Source organism: Mollisia scopiformis (assembly GCF_001500285.1).
Source record: "Mollisia scopiformis unplaced genomic scaffold LY89scaffold_12, whole genome shotgun sequence".
Taxonomy (NCBI): Eukaryota; Fungi; Ascomycota; class Leotiomycetes; order Helotiales; family Mollisiaceae; genus Mollisia; species Mollisia scopiformis.
In genome coordinates, this window is record NW_017263592.1 from 383,651 (window position 1) to 407,424 (window position 23,774).

Genomic DNA, 23,774 nt, shown 5'->3' on the forward strand with positions numbered 1-23,774 from the left:
TTCATGAGCACCCTCTTTGAGAACAAAGAATAAAGATTGCATCATCTGCACAGCTTGATTGGCTTGATCAACAGCATTTTACCCTTCATCTTGATGAAGTAGAGAGCTATTAGCATGATCACGAAAATGCAAACCGACGCCAATTCTCTCCCAGCTTGGCCACACCATCCTCCAAGTTCCAGCGTTTGATTTCGCAGATCTTACGACACATCTCCTCCAGTTTCTTGTCCATTTCGTCGCCAGCGATATGGAGATCACTCTCAACCAGTATTCGATCATCTGGGACAGCTTTGATAACATCGGTAGCCTTCGAACTAGGCCCACTAGACATATTAATGACCTCCGAAAACGAGAAGAATATTTCTGCTGGGACTGAAGGATGGAAATACTGTTTTAGTGGATCGGGTGGACCAGAATAAGAATGAAGGCATATCCGAGGAGGGAACGGTTTTGGCAACGGAACGACTGTTTCTGGTTGATGCTCATCCTTCGGATGGGTAGTTCTCTCGGCTTTCCTCCTATCTTTCTTACTGAGTACTTCTCTCTCATGATCTTTCCAAGTCTCTTGAAGAGTGTCAAAAACAACACCATGAGCTTGAACTCCATGAACAGAGACAGCTCTACTCATCTCACCGGCAAGCCTGAGTTGGGCCTTGAAGATTGCCTTCTGGTGATCAGGCTGCACTCGATGAGACGACAACGGTCGTCCTTCCCTGCCTCCCAATGTCAATGTCTGGTCTCTCTCTTCTTCGAGCTCTTGAGACCATGGCCCTGGAAGTCGGAATGACTTATCTATGCCAATTTCTCCAACCAAAGAGATGGGATACTGTTCAAGATAGGCTTTCGTTTGCTGAAGAAACTGTTTCAACGACCGAGGTTGAGGAAGCGAGTTAAGGAATGCGGAATCTTCTGGTCTGGGTTTCAAGACTGATTGATAATGGCGCGTCTTGAACTCTGGAGTATCTGCATTTGAAATGGCTGCCTCTGTGTCATCGTACATTTGGTGAGAAAACCATGGATGCCATCCGAAGCAAGGCACAATGCAGCGATCCTCTGTGTCTTTCTCGATGTCTGACTGGCTTCTAAGACCATACGAATCGGCAACTTGAGCTACGAGTTCTTGATCTTGTCCTCGAGTAGCCATTACTGTCAAGATTCTGGCTTTCATATGAGGAATAGATGATATGGAGCTCATGGTATCGGTAGGGTGGCAATGAGCGTCGAATACGCCTAAATGCCAGGGAAAAGAATCATCTGTCGACTCTGAAGCCATCGCTATGCACGAAACATGAAAGATCTCAATGTCTGTCTTGAATTGCGTGTGCAACGGCGTCGACGGCCTCACTCAACGAGTGTTGATGTCGCTAATTAAGGACTAGAGCGCCAAGCAACTCCACAACGGTCGAGGCGGGTCCAGGCTGATTTCCCCACAATCACTCACAATCACATGCAACCACCCAAGAGAATCCTCCGCGAGCAAAGCAAGATACAGTACAAATAAAGTCTCCTAGCTTCTCCTCTCCTGTTCCTGATATTTCCGTTCGTTTCTGGATAACAGACATGAAATCAAAGTCATCTCAAAGGATATGGCACTCTTTAATCCATTCTACGGTCTAATCTTACCATTCCTATTCATCTTCACAATACCTATCGCGATCCTTGCGAGCATCACCACAGCTTGCGCTTTTTCCGTGCTCTTATTCCGAGTTACGCTCGTTTACATCGAGCTCGCCCTCGCAGTCATACCTCACTGGCTGCTGGGTGGGGAAATTACAGCAAAGCAGCTTCGAAGGACCAAGTCATTAACAAATACATCCCCGGGACGCCGGAAGAGGCGGCGGGGCAGCACGAGCAGCAATGCTTCTGCCACGGGCATGCTCACACCAGTCTCGAGCGATAATGTGATGGGATTGAGTGCTGGGCCAACACGAGATTATGAAGGTGTTGGAGGATGGCGAATCGACAATCCTTCCGACGACGATGCTTTATGGACGAAAATCAACTCTCGACTTGAGCTTCCTGCAGACCATGTCAGGCGGCATCATCGCTCGTTGACGTCGGGCAGCATGCCTGGCGAATCGACAGCGAAGGTGAACAGAAGCTATAGTCCTGAGGCCATCATGAATACCTCTAGAGCGAGAACCCCGCCTAGCTCTGCTATTATCGGGAGAGATGAGGGGTATTTCCCACAGATTCCGATTAGTTCGAAAACTTCGAAAAGGAACTCTTCTTCGACGGGTAGTACAACGAGTTCGAAGGGTTCTGGGTTGTGTATAAAGCCGATATGATGGTTAGCTATGACTTTATGATGATGACTGGGAATATGGGAGTTTGGCGTTCAGGTTTGGGATCATTGCCTTGTATATGGGGTGAAAGCATGGTCTGTACAATGATCTGTTATTCAACACATACAAATTCGTTCAACACTATCCTATCCGTGGTATTCCTTCAAGTCACAATACCTGCCAAAGACGCCATCAACGCCGAATTACCGCCCAATTTGTGTGACCCCCTTCTACAATTGCTGCCAGAAATAATTGGCATAGAAATACCTCGAGAACTTATTGTCCAAGTTGACAACGTTGACATCCCCCTTCTTTTCGTTACGAATAATAGCTTTCGTGTATTCGCCAGATTCCGTGTCCTTTTCCAAGTCGATGCCCAATCCTCTGTAAAGCTTGAGCCTCAGTGTGAGCTCATCGTCAACTAATCCCCGTCGCGCATTGTCACCCCCATCTACTCCTTGCAATTCCAGTTCTTGCAATCGCGCCTGGAGGTCTGCTAGTTGTGATGATAAGCGCTCCGACTCGATTTCTAGATCGTTGGCGGTCTTCGCAATACGGAACTTCTGAGTATCTAGTGTCGCGATTTCGGATGCGTGAGCTGTAGAAGAATGCGATGAAAGGGTTTCGAGATGGTGATTGTTGAGTGTTGTGAGGGTCCGGGCAAGTCCTGTTTACTGTCAGCATCTTGGCTTTGAGTTTGAGGGTGATGATTTACTCTTCAATGAGCTTTCAGCTTTCATTACCCGCTTTTCTCGACCTTCGTTGAGTCTAGAGAGGGAGTCATTGATTCGACATAGTACAAGCTTATCGGGTTGTGTGTTGAAGTTCCCGATCGTTTCATGTATGAGCTGCTTCTATTAGCAATGCGCTGCGGAATGCTGTGGAAGACGTACAAATGCGGGAGACTCGTCGAGAAGCATTTTGACCAGTTATTTGGAGCGAGGTTCTTGAGTGTGCTGGTAATTGGGAGTTGATCGAGAGTGATTCAATATGTGTGTTTTCTTCTGGTGTTCTCGTGGATGTGCGGGCGACCAAAACACTGAAGGCCCACTCTAAATTCTGACCCAGCAACAAAATCGCAAGCGTGACGTCGTGTGGCTTGTGATACCGACGAACGCCACAGTTCGTTCCGAACCATAACCTTCTGCCTCTAGATTGTAACTTCCTTCAAAAATAACATTTGCGAAGAACGATCACTAGAACCTGTTTCGAATACACAATCAGATATGAGTTCTCTACCTTGTATGCCATCCCCTTGTTCTTAAATGAGCGGAACTCTCATTGACACGAAGCTCCACACCTTTTTTCTTATATACCTGTATGCTTTTCGACTGGAGACAGCTATGCTAACGAGGCGTGTTCTACTAGATGCTGCAGATGCAGAAAGGTCAGTTCCAAGTTTGACATCTAGCACACCCTTTGCAATTACTGTTCCGTTCAATTCGAAGCTCGAAGCTAACTTGCATCAGCCCACTCAAACCGGCTGAGCTACAAGTGTTACGATCACAATACGAGAAGGAAGGAGAGCATGTAGGAGTACAAACCAAGTTCAACTTTGCATGGGTGAGCTCTTTTGAGTTCTAGATCATAGTCCGTAATACTGATAGATCTCGCAGGGTTTGATCAAATCGAATACTCGCCCAGATCAACAAGAAGGCGTTCGCCTCCTCTCAGACATCTTCCGAACCTCACCAGAACGAAGACGAGAATGCCTATACTACCTAGCACTGGGTAATTACAAGCTTGGAAACTATGCAGAAGCAAGGCGGTACAATGATTTACTGCTGGACAAGGAGCCTGCGAATCTTCAGGCCAGTAGTCTGAGAGGTCTGATAGATGATAAGGTTGCCAGAGAGGGTCTCATGGGTGTTGCTATCCTGTCTGGTGTGGCTATCGCAGCTGGAGTGGTTGGTGGAATGATATTCAAGGGAGTTGGGAGGAAGAGATAATAACGCGGCGTAACTTGGGAAGGATTCGATGACTTTGTTTAATATACCAGAAGCGAAGGAAGCTGTACTAATGAAACTCTCAACACTGTAATGCATGTCTTATGGTTTTGCTCTGTGTATCTAGGTACTTTTTGTGATATGGTGTCTCGATGTTGGGAATTATTTGGGTCTCATTAATACAAACCTCAAGTTGACTACCTAGGTAATCTGATCAAGAGAATTATCAATCTCGCAGATAGACTCGAACTCAGGAAGACACTTGTAAAAGAACCAACCATATTGAGAAAAATTTCAGACTTCATGCAAAAAGGGTTCCCAAAAGTGCTGGACTGGATCTAAAACCACCCAGTCCCACCACTTGTGGCCCGTCCCGTATTGAAGCGCTGGAATATCGTTTCGAAGCATGGAGAACGATATCGAAGACGACACGTTTTGATTCATGCCTGTGTAGCCACGCGAAGATAGAACGTATTTACTGGTTAGGACAGACGAGACATCCCGGCGCCCTTCTACACAGCCATATTTTGCCTCTCAACCTAGCTATCAGCTGCATATTCTAGGCGCTAGCAGTGTATCTCTGGGTTGAAGCGACAGGGATTGGCGATTTTTGTCGTCACAGCCGATCCGATGGGAATCTCTTGAGCCTGACCTGCTTGCTGTCTTGTCTCGAAAGCCACGAGATCTAATCTTTATAATCCAGCCGTTAAAGACAGCGTATCTTCACTTTCATTTTCCTATGAATTGCTGGAGATTCTTTCCATTCACTTGATCAAAAGTGCACAGCATCGTTGCACATTCACGACCCCTCATCTTCGATTTATCATCAACGCTCGCAGGTCAACCACAAGGCAGTTCGGGTGAAGTTACGCCACCACGATTGCGCCTCGTCCTTCCACGACCTTCCCCGCTGAATCTAGCAAACTCCGTCCGTCAGCTTTGCGGAGGATCAAATTTCGATTGCATATCAAACTGTCGACATTCTGGCGTTCAGAGCTATCAGGAACACGGGCCTGGCATTAAGTCTAGGTCTGACTGCCATCGCAGCCTACCAGGGACTTCGAGACGCCATGGCAGATCGGGATCATTCAATGTCTGGTACCGGCACCAGACATCTCGATGCTTTCGGAGACCGAGAAGTGGTTTATTGCCACCAGTGTGATAATGAGTGGCATCGGGACGAACATGGCTTAACATGTCCGCGATGTCATGGCGAGATTACGGAGATTGTAAGCTTCGCCTTTATTATATTGAAGCCGTGGTATGGTCTAACTTGTTTGCAGGTAAGCGCAGATAGCGATCCTCGTCCATTTCACGATGAGCCTCCTCCGCGAGCTCCTGCCGATTTTCGGTCCCTGCATGATCATGACCCATGGGCGGATGCAGATATATCTGACCCCGAAGAGGCGGATATCGAAGAGCACATTACACACGGTCCTGGAGGCTCTATGATGTTCTCAAGAACAATCAGATCGTCACCAAACATACGTAGTCCACGAAGAAGAGATCCGATATCCCAAGATGATCCAGATCATGTCTTGAGAGATTTCCAAAATATGGTCGGTAATATGGTTGGTCCGGGATTTCGAGCTGGCCAACCTGGACGATCTGGACCCGATACTTTATTCGAACAAGGGGGACCATTTGCAAGGAATGCGTTTCTGTTTGGTGGTAATGGTGGCAATGGACCTAGACTTATGGGTGGGCGACTCACATTTACAACTGGGGGTAATCTCCGGCCAAGGGACCCAAATGGACCTCAGCTGGCTGGACCTCAAGTTGATGATCTAGCTACGTACGCCTCCCCCCTCAGAACTTCCCCTAATGGCCGTTCCTTGTATCTTGTTAGTATCAGAGCTCCTCCTGACCATCTTGCCAGAATCATTGGAGGTCTTTTTGCACCTATGGGTGGACCTGGCGGTCCCAACGAAAGAGGGCCTGCTGGTATGCCGCCTGGGCTAGCAAATTTATTCCAAGCTATGCTGAACCCGGCCAATGCACGATCGGGTGATGCTGTCTATACTCAAGAAGCTCTGGATTCCATCATCTCCCAATTGATGGAGCAGCATCCGACATCGAACGCCCCTGGCCCAGCATCACCAGATGCCATTGCATCACTTCCCAAAAAGAAGATCGATGAGAAGATGCTAGGCCCGGAAGGCAAAGCAGAGTGCAGTGTTTGCATGGACGATGTCCACATTGGTGATGACGTAGTGGCTTTACCTTGTTCTCATTGGTTTCATGAAGTTTGTGCCAGCGCATGGTTGAGTGAGCACAACACTTGCCCAATTTGCAGGAAAGGTATCGATGCCGAAACTACACCGCCATCGAACAGCCGGCGAGCGAGCCAAACTGGCAGCCCTTCAGGTCGAAGTCCACGGCCTTCTAGATTTGGACTTGGTAGCGAGTATTCGACCACCACCAGGAATGAGACTAGGTTAGACTCCATCCGCAATGCTCGGTATTCGCCCACTGAAGAAGCCACAAGTCCAAGGAGATGGCAGGTTGTGGGAGACGGTTCACCACATGCCACCAATTCTCCTCCAAACGAAGATTTTGCAGCACCTATGCCTGGATCGTTCTACCGCAGACCGTCAGACATGAGTGATAACCAGAGAGACAGTAGGAGAGGCAACACCAGCGGCAGTGACCGATCATCTCGGGATTCACGAAGGAGCTCTCACTCAGGAGGCAGTGGCGGACCTGTTTCGTGGCTTCGCGATCGTTTTGGTTCAAACAGACGGAGCGACTAGAGGTTTTTTTTTATACTGACAGAATTTGACTTTGCTTGATTGCATGGATTGCATGAGCACTACACACTCTACTTCACTTTTAATATCCGCTGGATTTGATCATGAAAGGCGTTCTTTAGGGAGGACTTCGTCAATGACTACGTGACTTCGAGAGAGGTTGGGACCATAAAGCTGGGTCTCCTTGGAATTATTTATTAGCGTTAGAGCGGGACTGGCGACAGCAGGCAAGCAGGCGAACATGATTAGGGACGGAATGGAATGTGCTTGTCGATATTGGCAAATTGCGTGCGTGTGGATGAACTACAGATAAGTACTCAATACAGACACTCTTGTCAGCGCAACCGCAGATCCGTGCTCGCCTTCACTCATCATCTGCATGATCTCAATCATCCGAACTATTTCCCCATCAGCAATTTCCTCCTACGTTTGGGACAAAAAGATACTTACTGATATCAGCTTTGGCTCTAACAAAAAGCGGATCCTTAGCCAATAATTCCTCCCCATTCTCCTCCTTCGCTTCCTCCCGCAATATATTCCCAATACACATAGCTTCCAAAAACGCCCGATGATTAAATACCCACCACACCTTCGCCTCACTCTCAAACAACGTATACAGCAAAAAGAAGGCATTAATAGCATCGTGAGCCGCCTCCAGCGCTCCCCGCACATTTACAGGCACCTCCGCCGACCCGGAAGAATGCAACAGCATCACATTGTGGAAATAATTACTGGTGAGAAACAGCGTCTGGCGGACGATCCGCTTGTTGGATTGTGCGAGGATGGCGATCGATTCTGCGTCCCACGAGCGGAAGATGTCGGGGAAGGAGCGGTAGACGGCTCTGAAGTCGGCGATGAGTTTGGATTTTTGGCGGGGCGTGGCGCAGATGGGGAGGTCGAGGGAGCGGGGCGAGCAGATGGTTTCTTGGACGAGGTTGGCGAGGGTCCAGCAGCCGCGGATGTAGGCTGTGTCGGTGGGGTTGGAGTGGGCGATGCTGGAGGAGTCGTCTATTAGGTCTTCGACGTTGACGTCTGTGTGGGTTGCGCTTGGAGGGAGGGAAAGGAGGACGGTGAGGAATGTGTCTGTTTTGGTGATTTCCGATTTAGTATCTCTATTGCCAGCATTATGGGCAGGATGATATCCTGAACAGCATATTGTATTGACAAGTGTCTGTTACAAATCCAAGGGTAGAGGAGAAGAAGGTGACCATTATGAGATAACGACTTACCCTGGAGTAAAACGGCTTGCCAGAGCTTCCGACGAAGTTGCTTATCGAAGATGCTAGCATTGGGACAGACAATGTTAGGATCTCTGTGCAAACCCATGGCATATGCTTGTCGAATCAAGATACCAGCAAAGGCCCAGCCATCTGAGGCATGGTTGTCATTGATGAGGAAGTAAGTGATCAGCACCATAGCTTGGATAGACCGGACGGAGGCTTTGTTGAGGTAGGAACTCATCCGGAGAGACTGATGAGCTGCTGAGACATAGAATTCAGCTGTTTGTTGACGCTCTTTGGGTCCGGTAGTTGTAACAAATTGGGTACCCATGGCTAGCATGGCGAAAATCATTGCAACAAGAGCGCCATCAACTCGATCTTTTTCAGGTTGGGGGAGTGACCAGAAGTGCTCATAGTCGGCATAGAATGTCTGTCGGTGTATCATAGGGTAGACAGGATCTACACATTCGAAATATCGTTCCAGCAGAATACCTGCTTGAACTTTCTCCGGCAGCACTGAAATGGTCTCTGGGAGACCGCCTTGACAAGTCCAGTAGTTTGCGAATGGGTGCTCGGAACCTATACCGAAGACATTTGAAGCCGTGGGGTGAGAATACGGCACATTAGAAAGCAGACCAACAGAGGATGACGTGGAGGCTCTCGAAGCACTCCTCTCCTGTGGATTTGGGGCTTGCTTAGGTCCTTCAAAGCCATTGGAAATAGAAGGCTTCTTCTTGGGCGGTTTAGTCATGCGTCTAGCATTGCTAACAGAACGATTTGTCTCTCTATACACATAAATCAGCTATGAGTGCAGTGTAACAGAGGTTGACTTACTCGAGGATATTCGCAACATGAGCATATTTACATTCGGTTTGGCGTTTTATACCTGAGAAGTGTGAATCTCTGCTTCTTTTGGATAAGTAAATAACATGAACATACAGGCAAGACAATGAGGCCTTCCTCGATCGCACTGCCGATAAAAGTCAGTATCATTGGACGAGTACTGTGTATCATTATGCAATGTCCCGGCTTGGAACAAAGAACAAAGTATGATTCGTTGCAAGGGTAAGCTGAGCAGGAATCCCAATTATCCTTGACAGAAGAAGATCAATCCTGGTGACTCGATAGAAGTAACATGTGCACTTTAAACGGGGTGGCAAAAAACATAACAATAGCATTATCATTGTGGCAATTGTTAACCTCGGAACTTCTACCTCTTGAAAGCTTCCTCAACCCAACCAATCTCATCTCCGTGCTATCACAAATGGGCTTTTGTAGGAAGTTTGTGGCTTACTTTTGTTTTTCTTTCCACACATTCCTCACAGGACAATGTGGGCTTATTGCGTTTTTGCTTCTTCTTCGGCGGTTGGCTGGAACCGTCCTCCTGCTTGATCTGCTCGATCGAAGGGGAAGCAAGGAAGCTGCTCTCGGTCGCTTCAGGCGAGATTGCATAATGTCCCTGGTCCATCCTGGCATTGATACCTATCAGGTTGCGATACGGCTCAGGGAATAACGTCAACTCGCGATGCGGGAATAGAGTATTTGAAGCTTTTCCGAAATGCGGGGGACTGTTTAGACTAGAGTTTGAATGACGGAGGGCACAGCGGAGAATCCCGTCTCTTGGTTGGTCTCGGCTCGGCTTCCTTTTATCCCAACCCCTGTTCCAGATCTCGCTTAAATATTTAAAGTGGTGCTGCTAAATCGCGTCGCGTCTCGAAGCGCGTCTTCTACTGAATAGTACAGTACAGACTTTGAAAGACTTGATACATGCCAACTTCTATTCTACAAGTCTTGTTTCGGTCAATCGTTTGTGATGATCCGGACTATTATCTACTACCAACCTTCCTTCTAAAGCCACGTTGGACGACCTCGGAAAATTCTACGCCTGGTTCAGGGGTATAGTTGAAGGGTGGAGGAAGCTTTCAACGATCGAATCTGTCACATTGGTGGTAATCTTGAGCAAAGAACTCTTGGAGACACTGTAGGATACCGTCGACAGATCTTTCCGATGTATGGCACTAAACTTACACAGATCATCCGCATCCCCTTCTCTCCCTAGTCCACCTTCGAAATGCCCTCCGCATCTTCGCCCATTAACTATCCTCCGAGTTCATCACCACCAATTGCAAAGCGCCAGCACCCGGAGAAGAGTGTCGATGATCGGAAACCAAAGACAATTGGAGGCTTCTTGCAAGATGACGATTCCGATGACGACTTTGCCCGCGTCGAGCCTGCACCGAAGCGCCGTATGCTTGAGAAGTCGCCATGTCCAGAAGAAGAGCAGGGTCTAGGACAATCTAGTGTGCTAAACACACTCAGAAATACAGTACAAGAGGAGGAGATACCAAATGGGATTGAGGTAGCTGACGACGAAATACTGGAACCGGATGTCCCTGGAGAAGTAGTTCTCCCAGTCGGCGAAGCAAGCGACGATGAATTCCACGACATCGATTCCGAGGCCTTGCCGACGTTCCTAGCCAAGAGAAAGGGAAAATCTTTCAATATTGTCACATCCTCTGGCAAGACCATCATTATACATGAGCGAAAAAAGACCGCTCCTCTGCCTTTTGAGCAACTAGTAGCATCAAGATCAACTACGAAGGCTGGCCGTGCCAAGAAGAGTTACTATGGAATCGATATTCACGAGTTGATTGATGAAGCTTCTGAACAGCAGAAAATGGTAGCGAAGGCGCCACAACCTACAAATGAAGTTCTACCTTCAGTAGAAACTCCAGGGGCGAAGCCAAAATCACGGAGAACTCTTATGTGGACTGAAAAATATCGAGCACGGCATTTCATGGAGCTTGTTGGTGATGATCGCACACATCGACAAGTCCTTCGTTGGCTAAAAGCTTGGGATCCCATTGTATTTCCGAAGTCGGGGAAAGCAAAACCAGCTGTGATCAAAAGACCAGGCGCAGAAGTCGAGGAGGAGAAACCTCACCGGAAGATTCTACTGTTAACTGGCCCTCCTGGACTTGGCAAGACGACTTTAGCACATGTTTGTGCCCGACAAGCCGGCTACGAAGTCATGGAGATCAATGCAAGTGATGAGCGAAGTCGAGACGTCGTGAAGGGAAGGATAAGGACTAGTGTTGGCACAGAAAGTGTCAAGACAGGCTCTACGACTACGACCAAATCCGGACAGGTCAAAAAGATTGCACAGCCTCTCTGTGTCGTTGTGGACGAAGTTGATGGTGTTGTAGGCGGGTCAGGTGGATCAGGAGAAGGTGGTTTCATCAAGGCTTTAATCGACTTGATCATTCTAGACCAGAAGAACTCATCTAGTGACATCTCCGGCACCGGGCAAACGAGAAAGAAGAAGAAAGGCGATGATTTCAGGCTACTGCGACCTTTGATTCTCATCTGCAATGATGTTTATCACCCATCCCTGAGACCATTGCGTCAGTCTAGCTTCGCCGAGATCATTCACGTCCGGAAACCTCCTATGGATGCTGTTGTTGGTCGTATGAAAACAGTGTTCGAGAAAGAAGGCGTTTCTTGTGATAGTGACGCTGTACGAAGATTGTGTGAAGCCACATGGGGAGTCAATGCAGCTGAGTCTCGTAAGGGTCGAGAGACTACAGGTGAAGGCGACCTCAGAGGTATCATGGTAGTGGGAGAGTGGGCAGCCGGAAAACTGAAAGCCTCCACCAAAGATGGCAAAGCAAGATTGACCAGGAAATGGGTGGATGATAACATGATGAGCAACCTCTCACATGGTGGAGGTGGTGCTAGAGGAATTGGACGTGGTGGTGCCAAAGAAGTTGTCAATCGGGTCTTTCTTGAAGGAGCTGGTTTCCCAAAGACAGCCTTTGCCAATCCACTACCTGGGTTCTCCAACGAACTACCCCAAACTCAACTGGGAGTTGCAGAACTGGCTAAGAAAGCTGGTATGGATAGGCTACGAGAAATGGTCGACACCAGCGGAGATATTGAGCGCATAGTGACTGATATATTCTCCGATTATCCAATCCAGCCTTTCAACGACGACTCAATGTTAACGAAGCCGGACGCTGCGTACGAGTGGCTGCACTTCCACGACGCTTGCTCTTCACGAGTGTTCACAGCACAGGAGTTTGAACTTGCTCCCTACCTCAGTCAACCTGTTCTAGCATGCCACCATCTTTTTGCATCACCTGCGCGCCATCACTTCACGGGAGCCGAGACGAAAAAATGGGGAGAGGAAGAAGAGAAGGAAGAACCGTTGCCTTTCTCTGGTCCTCGAGCAGATTACGAAGCCCACGAAGCAGAGAAATCGAACCGTGCTGCGATTGTCGAACTTCAAGCCAGCCTCAACGCAACCCTCTTACGAAGTTTCAGAAGTCCCGAGGACATCGCTACTGACCTATTGCCATATCTTGTCAGGATGCTTACTCCGGAAATTAAACCAATCATCGTAGGAGGTAGTGGTGATCAAAAAGGGATCGCTAGTGTCAGGAAAGAGGCAGAGAAAGCCATGGTTAAGAGATCGGTGGAAGTCATGAGTGCTGTAGGAGTTATCTTCGAGCGTGGCAAGCTGGAGAGTGACTTTGGCAATCGAGCTACTCAATGGGTTTATAGAATGGAACCGTAAGTCCTCACATCAAGTCAATGACGAATGGAAGCTGACTTTGTAGACCGCTGGATACGCTGGTCACATTCGAGACTGGTCTCTCTTCGGCGTCAGCAGGTCCAGCTCCAGTCAGATACGCCGTCCGCCAAGTACTTGATCAAGAATACCAGAAGAACATAATTGTTCGTGAAAACGCCGCAAGACAAGCTCGATATAAAGCCGGCAATCCTCACGATGATACTGATGCTATTTTGCAAGACAAAGAGAATCCTATGTACCAGATTCAGGATAAGCTTTCTGATGTGAAGAAAGACTTCTTTGGAAGAGTTATTCGAGACGCGAGGCCTCTGCAGGAGATCGACGGTAATGCTGAAGCAGACGGCAAAGGACGACAAGGAAAGAAAGGCTCGAAGGAGGATGTGAAGGTTTGGGTGAGTTATCATGAGGGGTTTTCGAATGCTGTTAGGAAGCCGATTACGATTGAGGAGTTATTGAGAGGTTTGTAGAGACGAGGTAATGAAGACCATGAAAGACCATCTACAATATCTACGCATATTATGTCTGCTCGAGCGAGATCTGTTTTCTCGTCACGCGTACGCTCGTGAAGCACTCGACACTGGGTTTTGATTCAAGTAGAATCGACAACAGGTATACTCGCCCGAAGTTTTTGCAAGAGCGCTGATGGAGTGGAGTGGATAGACGGTAATTACCCGACCCACATCAAGTACGCGAACAGAAACGTCACAGCACGATCAAGAATGACAGCTTTGCGAGCTAAGTGTTTCGACTGTTGGCAATGCTTGTAGTCAACTTATGAGAAAGACGTGTTTTCCTGTATTCGTTACTAGCTACGACCGTTTCAGAAGAAGCATTGGAGAGACCAGTTGATGCGCCCATAGGATATCAAAGCCAGGCCAGGCATTTACCCATCCATATTGCTCCATGCACCAGCGCAAATAAGAACCACCACCATTCCCTAGCAAGTGCTCATAAAACCCCTTTGCGAACGAGGAAAAGCCTCAACTCAAGTACGGAAAGTGCTCAATCCACCATTGCGGTTCGGTCACTCACACATCAACGAGCGTCTCAGCATCACTTCCACCTCCCTCAACATCCTTCAATCCCGGGTTCCCCTCCTTCCTCGCCAAAAACCACCGCATCTCCTCCTCACCCTCATACTTCCTCAACTCGTCCCAGAGATGCATGTCCTTCTTACAAGCGACACACTGCACGCTCGCAAAGAACCGATGCTTGGCCAAGGTATACGTCTTACCATCGACCGTCTTCTTCTGGCCAATGTACTCCTTCTCCGAGACCGGCTTGCGATTCTCGCCGTTCCAGACCACGGGGACCGATACGGAGGCTTTGCCGGGGAGCGTGGGCTTCAGGTGGGTGGTCTTGGACGCGGGCTTGAGCTTGGAGGATGCGTGGACGGGGACGGTCTGCTCGAAGCGCAGAATGTCGTGGAAGTGGGTGGTTTGGCGGCGGACTTGGCGGTACACGGAGATGGTGTTCTTGCAGCGGGGTTGGGGACATTTGTAGATGCCTTCCTGTTGATGGGCATTTTTGTTAGCGCGTTTCTTGCTTATTCGTCGCGTCACGGTTTTATGACAAGTGTTCGAGTTTCAAGAGTGAGGAGTAAGGCTGGGAGAGTGAGGAGAGGAGTATCGTGGATATACGTACCAGACCCTCGTTGTAGAAGCCTTGGGCCTCGAGATGCATGTGAGCGTCATAGTCATACTTCTCAATCTCGGGCTTTCGCAAGTGCAAGATAACGAGCAGCTTCTTGACGAACTTTGGTGCCATCTTGATCACTTGGTACGGCTTGTTCTATCTGCTTCCTTTCACAGCCTGTTTGAATCAGGTTACTCCGCTATATCTTAAAATCAGTAACTCGTTCCTCGCAAAGTAAACACGAGAAGAAAGACTTACAAACAAGTAGTTCCGAAGAAAACAAAAATTTTGAGAAGACGTGGAGCTGAGACCGTCGTTATCGGAACTTGGAGGTTCGAAGCGGGGGCGGGGTTTTTGTTTGTTCTCTGAAGCTGAGGCTGATTCGACGTGCAGGATGTAGGCGACCAGGTGACCGAATCGGGTTAGGTCACATGTAAAACAACGATCTCTCGAAGGTGAGAGGATATTTTGACGAGGCAGATCTTCGATTTAAACGCCCAGACAAACTTTGTGAAGGGTGTCCAATTGGATACACGTCAGAAGTCGGGAAGATTGATTGTGTTACGATGACAGGCGCACCTGGCTGATTGAGGCGTTGAAGGCTTTCGAGGTGGACACGCTACTTAAGTTGTGGTACACCTTTCTAGTCGGTGTTTGGATGGGGGCTTTAGCTCCGATGTGACGTAGGTGATATCAATTCCCGGGCGAGATTTGTGATAGACACGAAGTACAAGGCTGAATATTCGTTATTGAGAGATCTCCAAGCCTCTCTGTTGTACAAACTTCCTTTTTCAATGTTCAGGCAAATTTCAGATATCTCCTCTTTGTTTGAGTTTCCCAAAGTAGTAGATCTTGCATTTCAAAAGAATTCTGGTTCAGATTTCCTTGCAATACCCCATACAATGTTCTTGCTTTCCTTGAAACTTCTGACCTGGCCCCAAAGATGCATTCCTTTATGGCAGTTGGGACACGGTACGAATCCCAAAGACGTCTCACTCAACAACTTAAACTCCTTCCCGTTGCTATCAGTCATTGCTCTTCCTTCATGATCTCCAACAAGAGAGGACATGCATGCCTGGGTCATTTCCCCTGTGTAATCAATCGGGATGCAGAAAACCATTCTATGTTGAGTCGGCGCCTTATACTCCAATCGTAACATGTCGTTGGGGATCTTTGGCTCGACAAGTGGAGTTGGAATGTCGGAAGTACATTGTCGGTATACCATGATCTTTGCGGTGCATCTTGGACAAGAGTATTTGCTGAGGTATTCTTCCCTGACAAGCTCGCTACGAGTCGATTGACATATGGCTGGAGGAGATTGAGCCCAATAATGATTGTTTTTCTCTTTCCGAAATTGTATGCAGAAAACTTTTCCAATTCTCCTTAGGAAACGCATTGTGAACGGGAAAGTTGCTGCTAATGGAACAGAAAATATGGTCTTGGAGTAGGAGAAGATGGAATTCGAAATTGCAAGATCCAGAGTTAAACGGCATGAAAATATGGGACATCATGTTTGTCGACAACATTCTAGACTTCTCCATGTCATGATCCTCGGCGGATCATGGACGGGTGCGGGAACTAGAGCAACCTACCCCACAAATGACAGGTATAGATTCATAAGGCTGATGACGATCTTTTTGACGTCGTCAATTTGTTTCTTCCCGGTACGCTCCCTCAGTCTCGTATAGGGATTAGTGGTTTCAATCGGTGCTGTTTGCCAGACCCACGTTTTCTACCAATCCCTATATCCACCAACTTCCGTAGAATAATTCTTGCCCAGCACGCAGGACAATGAACAATGACTTGCATAGAATCTAGAAAGGCGAACGAGCCACATTTCGAAAAAATTCCCCAAGCTCCACCGATTTCATCTGTTCTCGGAAAAAGGCAGCCTCTCTGTTCATGACTTCTGGATCGCGAGGTTTCCTATCCGCGTCCTCAATCTTGGGAAATTTGCCAATTGGAATTGGTCGTTTCGTATCCCAAAGGCCTCCCCCAACATTCCCCTCTTCGCCCTGTAATCTGTCATAGATTCCATCACCTTCGCCGCTGGTATCCTTCGACCTGGGGATGATATGGCAATGCACGTGCGCTACCGTTTGGCCAGCTTCAGGACCGTCCTGAAGTGCGACGTTGAAGGATCCGTCCTCGAGTTTCCCTACTTCATCGCCATGCTTGAAATAGTTCATTGCCAGCATTTTCTGGACTTTTTGAACAGTCGAGAAAAGATCAAACACCTCAGCGGGCGTCAAATCTGTAAGTCGCGGAACAGGTCGGTAGGGTATCACGAGGACATGGCCAGGTAATATTGGCTTGATATTGACCAAACAGTAACATAAGGGCGTGTTGTAGAAGACCTAAAGAGATATTTTAATAGATTTATTGAGACAGTCGAGGAAAGACCCACTTGATCAGTGACTTCATAGGGCCCGAAATGGATGACTTTGGGTGGACTCGTTGCCATTGTGCGAAGGAATGGACGTTGGGCAAGGAACGAACGTCTCAAAATCATCGCCCAACCACCGATTCTCAACGTCCCCAGACTATGCTACTCGAGACGATCGGAAATTCGACGTTCGTGCGATGTTTGAAGATGATGAAAATGGCATTAGAGATGACGAGGTTGACCGATGCCTCAATTCCGAGGCGAGATGTTTCAATATCTCCGAAACAAGCTAGGCCCGATTTCTCATCCTTCACTTCAACTGTCATCTACCTGAGAAACAACTCTCGCCATAAAAGGTCAAGTGGAGCTGAAACTTTCGCTTATGTCTAAAACTACGAGAACACCGAGTGAAATGTTTATCCGCGACCACGAAGCCTGGTTGCAGGCATGATGCCGAGTGGAGGAGATTAGATCTGGAAACATCGGACGAAGTTGTCCCATCCACCCAGACTTTTCACCGCGAGACCCTTATAAGTTCATATGGAACTCCACGTATTTCTCCTTTTTTGCTCGTTTCCTACTTTTCTGTCTCTCTTTCAAAGTTGATCTCCCTCTCACAGCGCCAGCTCGCTGCTCATTTCGTTCTGCACCTGCGTGGCCAGCTGCTCTTTAAATTCTTTCAACTATGTTGCGATCTGTCTTCCTTCTAAACTCTCTTGGTCTTGCCTTGGGTGGCACCATCCTGTGGGATGGAAGATTCAACGATATGACCTCAAGCACTGAGCTTGACAATTGGTCTTGGAGTGATGAAACCGGACCTTACCAGTACTATATCGTGAGCGCTTTCATATTCTTCACCAATGCTTAAACTAACTATGTCAGCATGGCACTGAGAATGTCACCTCATATGTCAACCTTGACTCAACTTTCAAGAATCCAGTAGATACGGGTAGTACTCAAGGTGTAAAGGTCACATTGGATAGTACCAGTTACTGGGACGGTCAGACTATGAGACGCACTGAGCTCATTCCCCAGACTTCAGCTGCCATCAACAAAGGAACTGTCTACTATCATTTCAGTATGCAAAGAACCGATACAAATGCCCCGAGTGAGTTCCGCGAGCATCAGATCTGCTTCTTCGAAAGCCATTTCACGGAAATGAAGGCAGGATGGATCAGTGGAGAATCAGGAACGAGTGATGCTCTCCTTCGATGGGACGTAAGCTCGGCCACCCAGTAAGCACAACTACCCCCATATCCTCCTTTGGGAAAATTCAGAAAACATCGAGGATGGAGGACGCAAATGTTGACATGTCATAGATGGAACACAACCTGGGAAGCTGGAGTATGGCACAACATCGCATATGCCATTGATTTCGATGCTGGATCTGTCGCTTTCTATCATTCTACCGGTGCTGACGATCTCGTCCTTACGGTTCCAGCCGTGACTGTCTCTGCATCATCCAATGGGGCAGACTGGCACCTTGGTGTTCTCGAGCTGCCTCGGGATGGATACACGGATGTGAGTGATGAACGATCTTACGAAACATAGGATTTTACGTGGATGCTGACAAAACATTACAGGCCACAGAGGACATATACTTCAGCGGCGTCTACGTCGAGAGCAGCGATCTCACTACCAGCGTTTCGGGCCCTGGGAACACGTCGGCTTCTGGAGTGGCATCGTCAGTTTCTGTTGCTTCAATGTCGGCACCGGCATCCTCGTCTGTTGTTGGATCGGCCTCAACTGTGTCATCTGCACCGGCTAGCACTTCATCGACAGCCGCAACCGTCGCTAGTTCTTCCTCTGCCCCTTCTGGAGTTACCGTTTCATCCTCCGCAGATACTGCTTCGGTATCATCCACACTTACACCGAGCACGACTCTTTCAACCGTCATCGTTCCACCTACAAGTACCAGTACTCCAACTGATCCTGATGATGACGATGACTGCGAGTGATCGTTCAATTCTCAGTCTAGATCAACTGGTCTCTTCCGTAAAAATGGCGTCGAATCAGACATGAACTTGGGAGATGAGCTCCTTCAACATACTTTCTTGTATCATACTTTACAGCTGACATTTTTTGTACATAAATTTCAAACCCATTGGCATTGCTCATCATAATCTGTATCAATTATGCTGTGAAACTTTATTAATAAGCTAAAGTATAATATGTCACTTCACTTAACTGTATGTTGCTTCCGCTATGAGGATCCCGCCTACAGCGCAGATCCCGCTCAACGCGCAACCAGCGCAACCAGCGCAACCCACGCAATTTGCGCGGATAGCGTAGAGAGCGCAATTCGCGCTCATTGCAATAGAAAATATAGTAGCCGTAGAACAAGTTCTCTCTGTACTCTTGAGCTTTGTCGCTTCGTGGACCTCAAGGGTCTTTCCTTTGCAACTCATCTAGGTATGTGACATATCAAGAAGAGGGCCGAGGTTATCGAGATGAGAGAATTCATACACAAGACTGGGTTTAAACTGTTATTCGATGGTATGGCAGTAAAATTGAGTGGTTTCTAGATGATTCAGAAGACTGCCACTCGTTTCGCTCGTTCATTATACCGAGGAGTGACGCTTTCTTGTACTAGGGAGACGGTTGTTTTGAGACGAAATTGTATGTATTTTCATTGTGGAAAATCAAACACATCTCTTGCAGGCATCAGCTCTATATGACTGTTTAGAAAAGAAGCTTTGAATTGTAGTTAAGTAGTGCTTCGTGTTTCTCCGAGATTATGAGCCGGGTGGCGGAATGCAAGATGTGAAGCAAAGGAATCCCCAACATTGTGAGGAAGCGACATGCTACAAGTTGCCAGCTGAGAGTCGAACATTGAGAAATGAGGTGATGTCAATGTGCAAAGAGAGCGCCTCTGTACAGCAATAATCTCCATACGAGAGCAATTCAAGAGTCAATTTCCTGCGTGGCTGGATTTGAAGCTCAGCATCAGCTGCCCAAACAAAACTGTGAATGAACGGCTAGCTTACTTGCGACATGCAACAGAACTTCTTCTGATAATATGATTGGCCTCATACTTCAACTCGAAACTAATTTGCTTGCGAGGCTGAACTTGAATCTGCTACTAGCTCCTCCTCTTTACTTCCCCAAGGCTATAGATTCACCACCCAATTATATCGCACCCTCCTTAGCGTCGTTTACTTACCCTTATAGATTCTAATAAGCATTTCTTTGGTATCAAGCCCGGTTAGGCCCCCAAGGGGCCAAACGACTGACCGAGTTTGACGGTGACTCGCCACCTTTCCTCCCAATGAAGAAAAACCTCGACATATTAACACGCCATTCCCTCCGCCACCGCGAACAATGCCATGCGCTTGGGCGCCCGGGCACACAGTACTACTGCGGCATTACCGCCCGCAGTAGTACTGTGTGCCCGGGCGTTTTGTCTTTTTTTCTTGATAACACAAGCTTGTGATATTCTTTTGGTCTTTTGGTCAGAACCGAGGATTAGCGAGGAGGGGGTGGAGGTAAACAAAGACGTATCGCGAGCATTTGAATTTTGATTGCTTCTGTTCTTTGATTTCTGTACTGTTTAGCTACTCGTCACAGCTGTTGTTGAAGTTATAAATCAAGCTCTTGCATGTGTCAAGTTTCGGGTATTGCTTCGTGTGGCTTTAAGAGCGAAATGCGTTCAACCACATAGAGATACAACCGATTTTGCTCGGCAGCCCTCGAAGCTCAATGCATAGACAGTCAACTACCTCACTCGAGGCGAGTAGAATACAAATAAGCAAAAACGAATTGATGCTCGAAGATCAATGCGTATTTATTTCATCTAACTCAACACTCTTCAATGCTCGCTAGAAGAAACCGCATTTTGCTTGTCCTGAGCAATTTTCAGGACTGCAGGACGTTGCATTAACCGTTGATGCCAAGCAGCCCAATTCGGGTAGTGTTTCTCAAGTTGAGAAGCATCTGTATCACCTTCCAAGATCCACGGTACCATCATATCCCAAGTCACAAATGACAAGTCCGCTATAGTGCTCCTCCATGTTAGCCGTTTTCAACAGTTTGGAGAAATACACATACCACTTATTTCCCACAAGGTACTCTTTCCCATCCAAATACTTATCAAGAACACCAAGCACACGCTTGAGATGGTCCGTATACCTCTCTTGCGCGCTGGGGACAACCGGCTCATGGAATTTCTGGAACCAAACAGCTTGTCCGAAGTAAGGTCCCTGACCGCTCACCTGGAAAAAGAGCCACTGCTTAACATGGTACTTCTCGGGAAAGTGGCTGAAGGTCAAGACGCTTTCCTTGTCGTATGTGTCTATCAAGTATTCGATAATTGCCCCAGACTCCCACAGTGTGATGCCTGTATTTGGGTCGGTGATGGCAGGGACTCTACCATTGGGGTTGATGGCTTTGACGTTGATAATTGACGTTAGTAAGTATACATATCTTGAATTTTCAGAGATCTGCAATGAGTAGAATATGTGCCGATTCGCAGAGGGCAGCAGGGAACTCGCATACCTTCAAAAGGAGGCTTTTTCATATCTGCCATATCTGTTGATCGTCAATAGCAATTCATATAGCAGCCGTATGGAAGAGATTGAGTTGTACCAACAATCTTATAGTCATAGGGGATATTGAGCTCTTCGAGCACGATGGCGACTTTCCAGGGGTTTGGACCGGTGTCTAGAGAGCATTAGTTCGCGATTTCTGACATGAATCGTGGGCTCACCATGGCCATAGACAATGATCGGCTTGCTCATGATTGCTGCTTCGGAGTTGAAGTGGTATAGGGGAAGTTCAATGATTGAATTTACCCTGAAGTTTCTCTTCTTTTATGTAGTTTGGGACATGCTCTGATTGGACTTTCATCGTGATCTCATGTGGGGCTCCATGCTTCCAATTGGCAGCTCCAATAGGTCGGCCTACTGAATTTGCGAGATGCACCCCGGAAAGAGAAGCACAGTCCTAGATAGCGATTAAAAATTGTCCAATTATATCCAAGGCAGCCTCATGAGTCACTATGACGAGGTGAAAAAGCTACTTCCAACCCTCTGCTCTCAATGCTTTGTATATTGAACGGCAAATGAGTAATCTCAAAGGCCTTGGAAATTTGAAAGATGTTCCTAACAGCTATCGATGCTTTGAGGATCTTGAAAGCGAAGGAGAATAAAAAGTAGGTCATTTTGATTCGGTGACTTGATTGTACTTTACGATATAACATGAAGACATGAAGCAAACATTCCAAATGAAAATGGGATAAGATGGTCTGAAATATATTGCATGTGCAATATCAACATACCACTGCCCTGATTTTCGTGATAATAACGAGCACGAGGATAGCATACTTATTACGCCCGACAACATTCTCCAGTAGTCCTCCAAAGAGTGGCGAAAGACGCAAGCAACTCCGTGAAAATTTTCACTACGACCAGTAGCCTTCATCTTCCGCTGCAACAGCCGCTTCCTTCTGTTGAGCTCTCTTCAGCTTCGCAGTCCGCCTGCAGGCCTGAAACAGGTTAGCAGTGGTAGGAGAAGAGAGTAATTCTCCGTACTCACAACACATAAACCTCGAGTATCTTGCAGATCCTGCCTCAGAAATACACCATTGCATTTATCAGTTGGTCTCTTGCACTGAACAACTTTCGAGGCGTGATTATGGCCACATTCGAAGATTTGAATGACTTGGTGACACATATCGATGAACGTAATGGATATGGTTGGAGCTTTGCAATGGTCGCCCTCGGTGTAGTCTCGTAATGGCGAGCAAAGATAGTTTTATCTTCGTGGACCTCTGAGACAAGCTTCAAGAAGAGTCCTCATCTGACGAGAGTCTTTTGAGATACCATCAAACTCTCGTATGGGTAACCGGCCTGGCCACCTCAAAGAGTTTCGTGATTGTCGATGTTATGGAGTTGTGACAGCAAACAGTCCAGGTGTTGCCAGCAGGATCGTTGAGCATTCCAGTGCAATCAAATAGAATGATCAATTCGTGATGGCCTCTCCCTTCCAGGTCAAGATCACTTCCTTCTCTTCCGCTTCACCGCCAGCATACTTCAAACCAACTTCTATACCTCCCAGTCCCTCTTGTTCTGCACGAGAGTTCCAGAGCATCTGCATAATCTTGCCTTCAGGAGTGCAGAGTACATATCCCATCGGCCAACGACTCCGGCGAAGAGCATCTCGCACTCCTTTGGTTGCAGACTTCTGTGAAACAAGGAGAGCTAGCACGCCGGATTCCCTCCAACCTAGAGGTGCGCCTACAAACGCGCCTTCCAATTCCCTTGCCTGAGACGGATCAATCTTCCGAGCAATGTTCTTGCATTGAACCAGGACCTTCAAAGGCTGAGGTGCAGAAGGTAATGACCACGAACCGAGAACATCAATCCCACAGTCTGACTTCCCACCTATCCGTTTGAGGGACATTCCGAGCCGTTCAAGTGCAGATTGTACGGTGTACTCATAGTGTGTTCCCACGTAGGTAGTACTTTTCATGTCCATATCTATCCGTGACGCATACTCTAGGAAGCTTGGTAGGTCATAATGACTTGGACTCTGTGAGTCAGGATAGACTAATTGGTTCGGTGCAGCTGTAGCGTTTGTAGAGTAGTTGCATGATTGCTGCACAGCTCGGAAGAGCCGCATAGCTGTGCGTTCGGGAGGCATGAAGGTGGAGGTTGGTGTTTGCAAAAGGTCATGTGATGACTCTCGTCTTCTGAGAGGACTGGAGATGAGTGAATTGTTGGAGGCTATCGAGCGGAGTTCAAGTTTCTGTTCATGATATTGCCTTCTGAGAGGTATTCGAAATAGATTCAATAAGTAGGGATTTTGGAGGAGGCTGAAGTAGTTTTCATTAGTTGGAACGGAGGTAGTCTGATTGGCTTTGAAGCTAGCGCGCCGGAGCTCGGTATAACTTTCCCCCTTTCAGCCTTGTATGCAAATCGTCAGGTTACTCACTCAAACACCTATCACATCTTTCAGCACT

At 47.6% G+C, this 23,774-nt stretch overlaps 13 protein-coding genes across 13 annotated transcripts; 5 read left to right on the plus strand and 8 right to left on the minus strand.

Annotated features, from left to right (window-relative positions):
• Positions 1 to 42: 42 nt before the first annotated feature.
• On the minus strand, positions 43 to 1,342 carry LY89DRAFT_684852 (Metallo-dependent hydrolase). Its single transcript, XM_018214972.1, has one exon. It carries the CDS (start codon positions 1,271 to 1,273, stop codon positions 119 to 121), a length of 1,155 nt encoding a protein of 384 aa, XP_018071168.1. The 5' UTR covers positions 1,274 to 1,342; the 3' UTR covers positions 43 to 118.
• A 108-nt stretch (positions 1,343 to 1,450) lies between these two features.
• On the plus strand, positions 1,451 to 2,530 carry LY89DRAFT_684853 (uncharacterized protein). The gene has a single exon (XM_018214973.1). The coding sequence runs from the start codon at positions 1,587 to 1,589 to the stop codon at positions 2,286 to 2,288; it is 702 nt and encodes a 233-aa protein (XP_018071169.1). The 5' UTR covers positions 1,451 to 1,586; the 3' UTR covers positions 2,289 to 2,530.
• LY89DRAFT_669265 (kinetochore protein spc24) lies at positions 2,516 to 3,205 on the minus strand (the record flags this gene model as incomplete). Its single annotated transcript, XM_018213081.1, has 3 exons — positions 2,516 to 2,952; positions 3,001 to 3,133; positions 3,179 to 3,205. The coding sequence occupies 3 exons, from the start codon at positions 3,203 to 3,205 to the stop codon at positions 2,516 to 2,518; spliced, it is 597 nt and encodes a 198-aa protein (XP_018071170.1).
• Positions 3,206 to 3,628: 423 nt separating this feature from the next.
• LY89DRAFT_707282 (mitochondrial fission 1 protein) lies at positions 3,629 to 4,494 on the plus strand (the record flags this gene model as incomplete). The annotated part of the gene is made up of 3 exons (XM_018217590.1): positions 3,629 to 3,672; positions 3,755 to 3,848; positions 3,902 to 4,494. 3 exons carry the CDS (start codon positions 3,629 to 3,631, stop codon positions 4,232 to 4,234), a joined length of 471 nt encoding a protein of 156 aa, XP_018071171.1. The 3' UTR covers positions 4,235 to 4,494.
• An 807-nt stretch (positions 4,495 to 5,301) lies between these two features.
• Positions 5,302 to 6,984, plus strand: LY89DRAFT_669267 (uncharacterized protein; the record flags this gene model as incomplete). The annotated part of the gene is made up of 2 exons (XM_018213082.1): positions 5,302 to 5,460; positions 5,515 to 6,984. 2 exons carry the CDS (start codon positions 5,302 to 5,304, stop codon positions 6,982 to 6,984), a joined length of 1,629 nt encoding a protein of 542 aa, XP_018071172.1.
• A 300-nt stretch (positions 6,985 to 7,284) lies between these two features.
• Positions 7,285 to 9,669, minus strand: LY89DRAFT_585042 (uncharacterized protein; the record flags this gene model as incomplete). The annotated part of the gene is made up of 6 exons (XM_018209304.1): positions 7,285 to 7,379; positions 7,432 to 8,064; positions 8,211 to 8,986; positions 9,036 to 9,087; positions 9,141 to 9,171; positions 9,496 to 9,669. The coding sequence occupies 6 exons, from the start codon at positions 9,667 to 9,669 to the stop codon at positions 7,285 to 7,287; spliced, it is 1,761 nt and encodes a 586-aa protein (XP_018071173.1).
• A 264-nt stretch (positions 9,670 to 9,933) lies between these two features.
• LY89DRAFT_718564 (uncharacterized protein) lies at positions 9,934 to 13,288 on the plus strand. The gene is made up of 3 exons (XM_018218423.1): positions 9,934 to 10,182; positions 10,234 to 12,773; positions 12,821 to 13,288. The coding sequence occupies exons 2-3, from the start codon at positions 10,273 to 10,275 to the stop codon at positions 13,260 to 13,262; spliced, it is 2,943 nt and encodes a 980-aa protein (XP_018071174.1). The 5' UTR covers positions 9,934 to 10,182; positions 10,234 to 10,272; the 3' UTR covers positions 13,263 to 13,288.
• Positions 13,289 to 13,545: 257 nt separating this feature from the next.
• LY89DRAFT_684858 (uncharacterized protein) lies at positions 13,546 to 14,997 on the minus strand. The gene is made up of 3 exons (XM_018214974.1): positions 14,689 to 14,997; positions 14,440 to 14,629; positions 13,546 to 14,306 (listed from the first exon to the last, which is right to left on the minus strand). Exons 2-3 carry the CDS (start codon positions 14,560 to 14,562, stop codon positions 13,824 to 13,826), a joined length of 606 nt encoding a protein of 201 aa, XP_018071175.1. The 5' UTR covers positions 14,563 to 14,629; positions 14,689 to 14,997; the 3' UTR covers positions 13,546 to 13,823.
• Positions 14,998 to 16,244: 1,247 nt separating this feature from the next.
• On the minus strand, positions 16,245 to 16,942 carry LY89DRAFT_585833 (HIT-like protein; the record flags this gene model as incomplete). Its single annotated transcript, XM_018209343.1, has 2 exons — positions 16,245 to 16,787; positions 16,820 to 16,942. 2 exons carry the CDS (start codon positions 16,940 to 16,942, stop codon positions 16,245 to 16,247), a joined length of 666 nt encoding a protein of 221 aa, XP_018071176.1.
• Positions 16,943 to 17,492: 550 nt separating this feature from the next.
• Positions 17,493 to 18,774, plus strand: LY89DRAFT_645778 (uncharacterized protein; the record flags this gene model as incomplete). Its single annotated transcript, XM_018211894.1, has 4 exons — positions 17,493 to 17,651; positions 17,699 to 18,051; positions 18,136 to 18,337; positions 18,400 to 18,774. The coding sequence occupies exons 1-4, from the start codon at positions 17,502 to 17,504 to the stop codon at positions 18,772 to 18,774; spliced, it is 1,080 nt and encodes a 359-aa protein (XP_018071177.1). The 5' UTR covers positions 17,493 to 17,501.
• Positions 18,775 to 19,294: 520 nt separating this feature from the next.
• LY89DRAFT_697169 (glutathione S-transferase) lies at positions 19,295 to 21,552 on the minus strand (the record flags this gene model as incomplete). Its single annotated transcript, XM_018216879.1, has 7 exons — positions 19,295 to 19,299; position 19,980; positions 20,646 to 20,817; positions 20,864 to 21,200; positions 21,311 to 21,343; positions 21,401 to 21,475; positions 21,522 to 21,552. The coding sequence occupies 7 exons, from the start codon at positions 21,550 to 21,552 to the stop codon at positions 19,295 to 19,297; spliced, it is 654 nt and encodes a 217-aa protein (XP_018071178.1).
• Positions 21,553 to 22,214: 662 nt separating this feature from the next.
• On the minus strand, positions 22,215 to 22,486 carry LY89DRAFT_585728 (uncharacterized protein; the record flags this gene model as incomplete). The annotated part of the gene is made up of 2 exons (XM_018209335.1): positions 22,215 to 22,298; positions 22,349 to 22,486. The coding sequence occupies 2 exons, from the start codon at positions 22,484 to 22,486 to the stop codon at positions 22,215 to 22,217; spliced, it is 222 nt and encodes a 73-aa protein (XP_018071179.1).
• A 41-nt stretch (positions 22,487 to 22,527) lies between these two features.
• On the minus strand, positions 22,528 to 23,759 carry LY89DRAFT_65417 (uncharacterized protein). Its single transcript, XM_018212284.1, has 2 exons — positions 23,747 to 23,759; positions 22,528 to 23,702 (listed from the first exon to the last, which is right to left on the minus strand). Exon 2 carries the CDS (start codon positions 23,453 to 23,455, stop codon positions 22,775 to 22,777), a length of 681 nt encoding a protein of 226 aa, XP_018071180.1. The 5' UTR covers positions 23,456 to 23,702; positions 23,747 to 23,759; the 3' UTR covers positions 22,528 to 22,774.
• Positions 23,760 to 23,774: the final 15 nt, after the last annotated feature.

Bases quoted from the DNA above. Each gene is read 5' to 3' on its own strand.
- LY89DRAFT_684852 (XM_018214972.1), bottom strand. From the start codon at position 1,273: ATGGCTTCAGAGTCGACAGATGATTCTTTTCCCTGGCATTTAGGCGTA.
- LY89DRAFT_684853 (XM_018214973.1), top strand. From the start codon at position 1,587: ATGGCACTCTTTAATCCATTCTACGGTCTAATCTTACCATTCCTATTC.
- LY89DRAFT_718564 (XM_018218423.1), top strand. From the start codon at position 10,273: ATGCCCTCCGCATCTTCGCCCATTAACTATCCTCCGAGTTCATCACCA. The intron at 12,774-12,820 runs GTAAGTCCTCAC...CTGACTTTGTAG, and splicing joins TGGGTTTATAGAATGGAACC to ACCGCTGGATACGCTGGTCA.
- LY89DRAFT_684858 (XM_018214974.1), bottom strand. From the start codon at position 14,562: ATGGCACCAAAGTTCGTCAAGAAGCTGCTCGTTATCTTGCACTTGCGA. The intron at 14,307-14,439 runs GTACGTATATCC...GCCCATCAACAG, and splicing joins GCTTCTACAACGAGGGTCTG to GAAGGCATCTACAAATGTCC.
- LY89DRAFT_65417 (XM_018212284.1), bottom strand. From the start codon at position 23,455: ATGCCTCCCGAACGCACAGCTATGCGGCTCTTCCGAGCTGTGCAGCAA.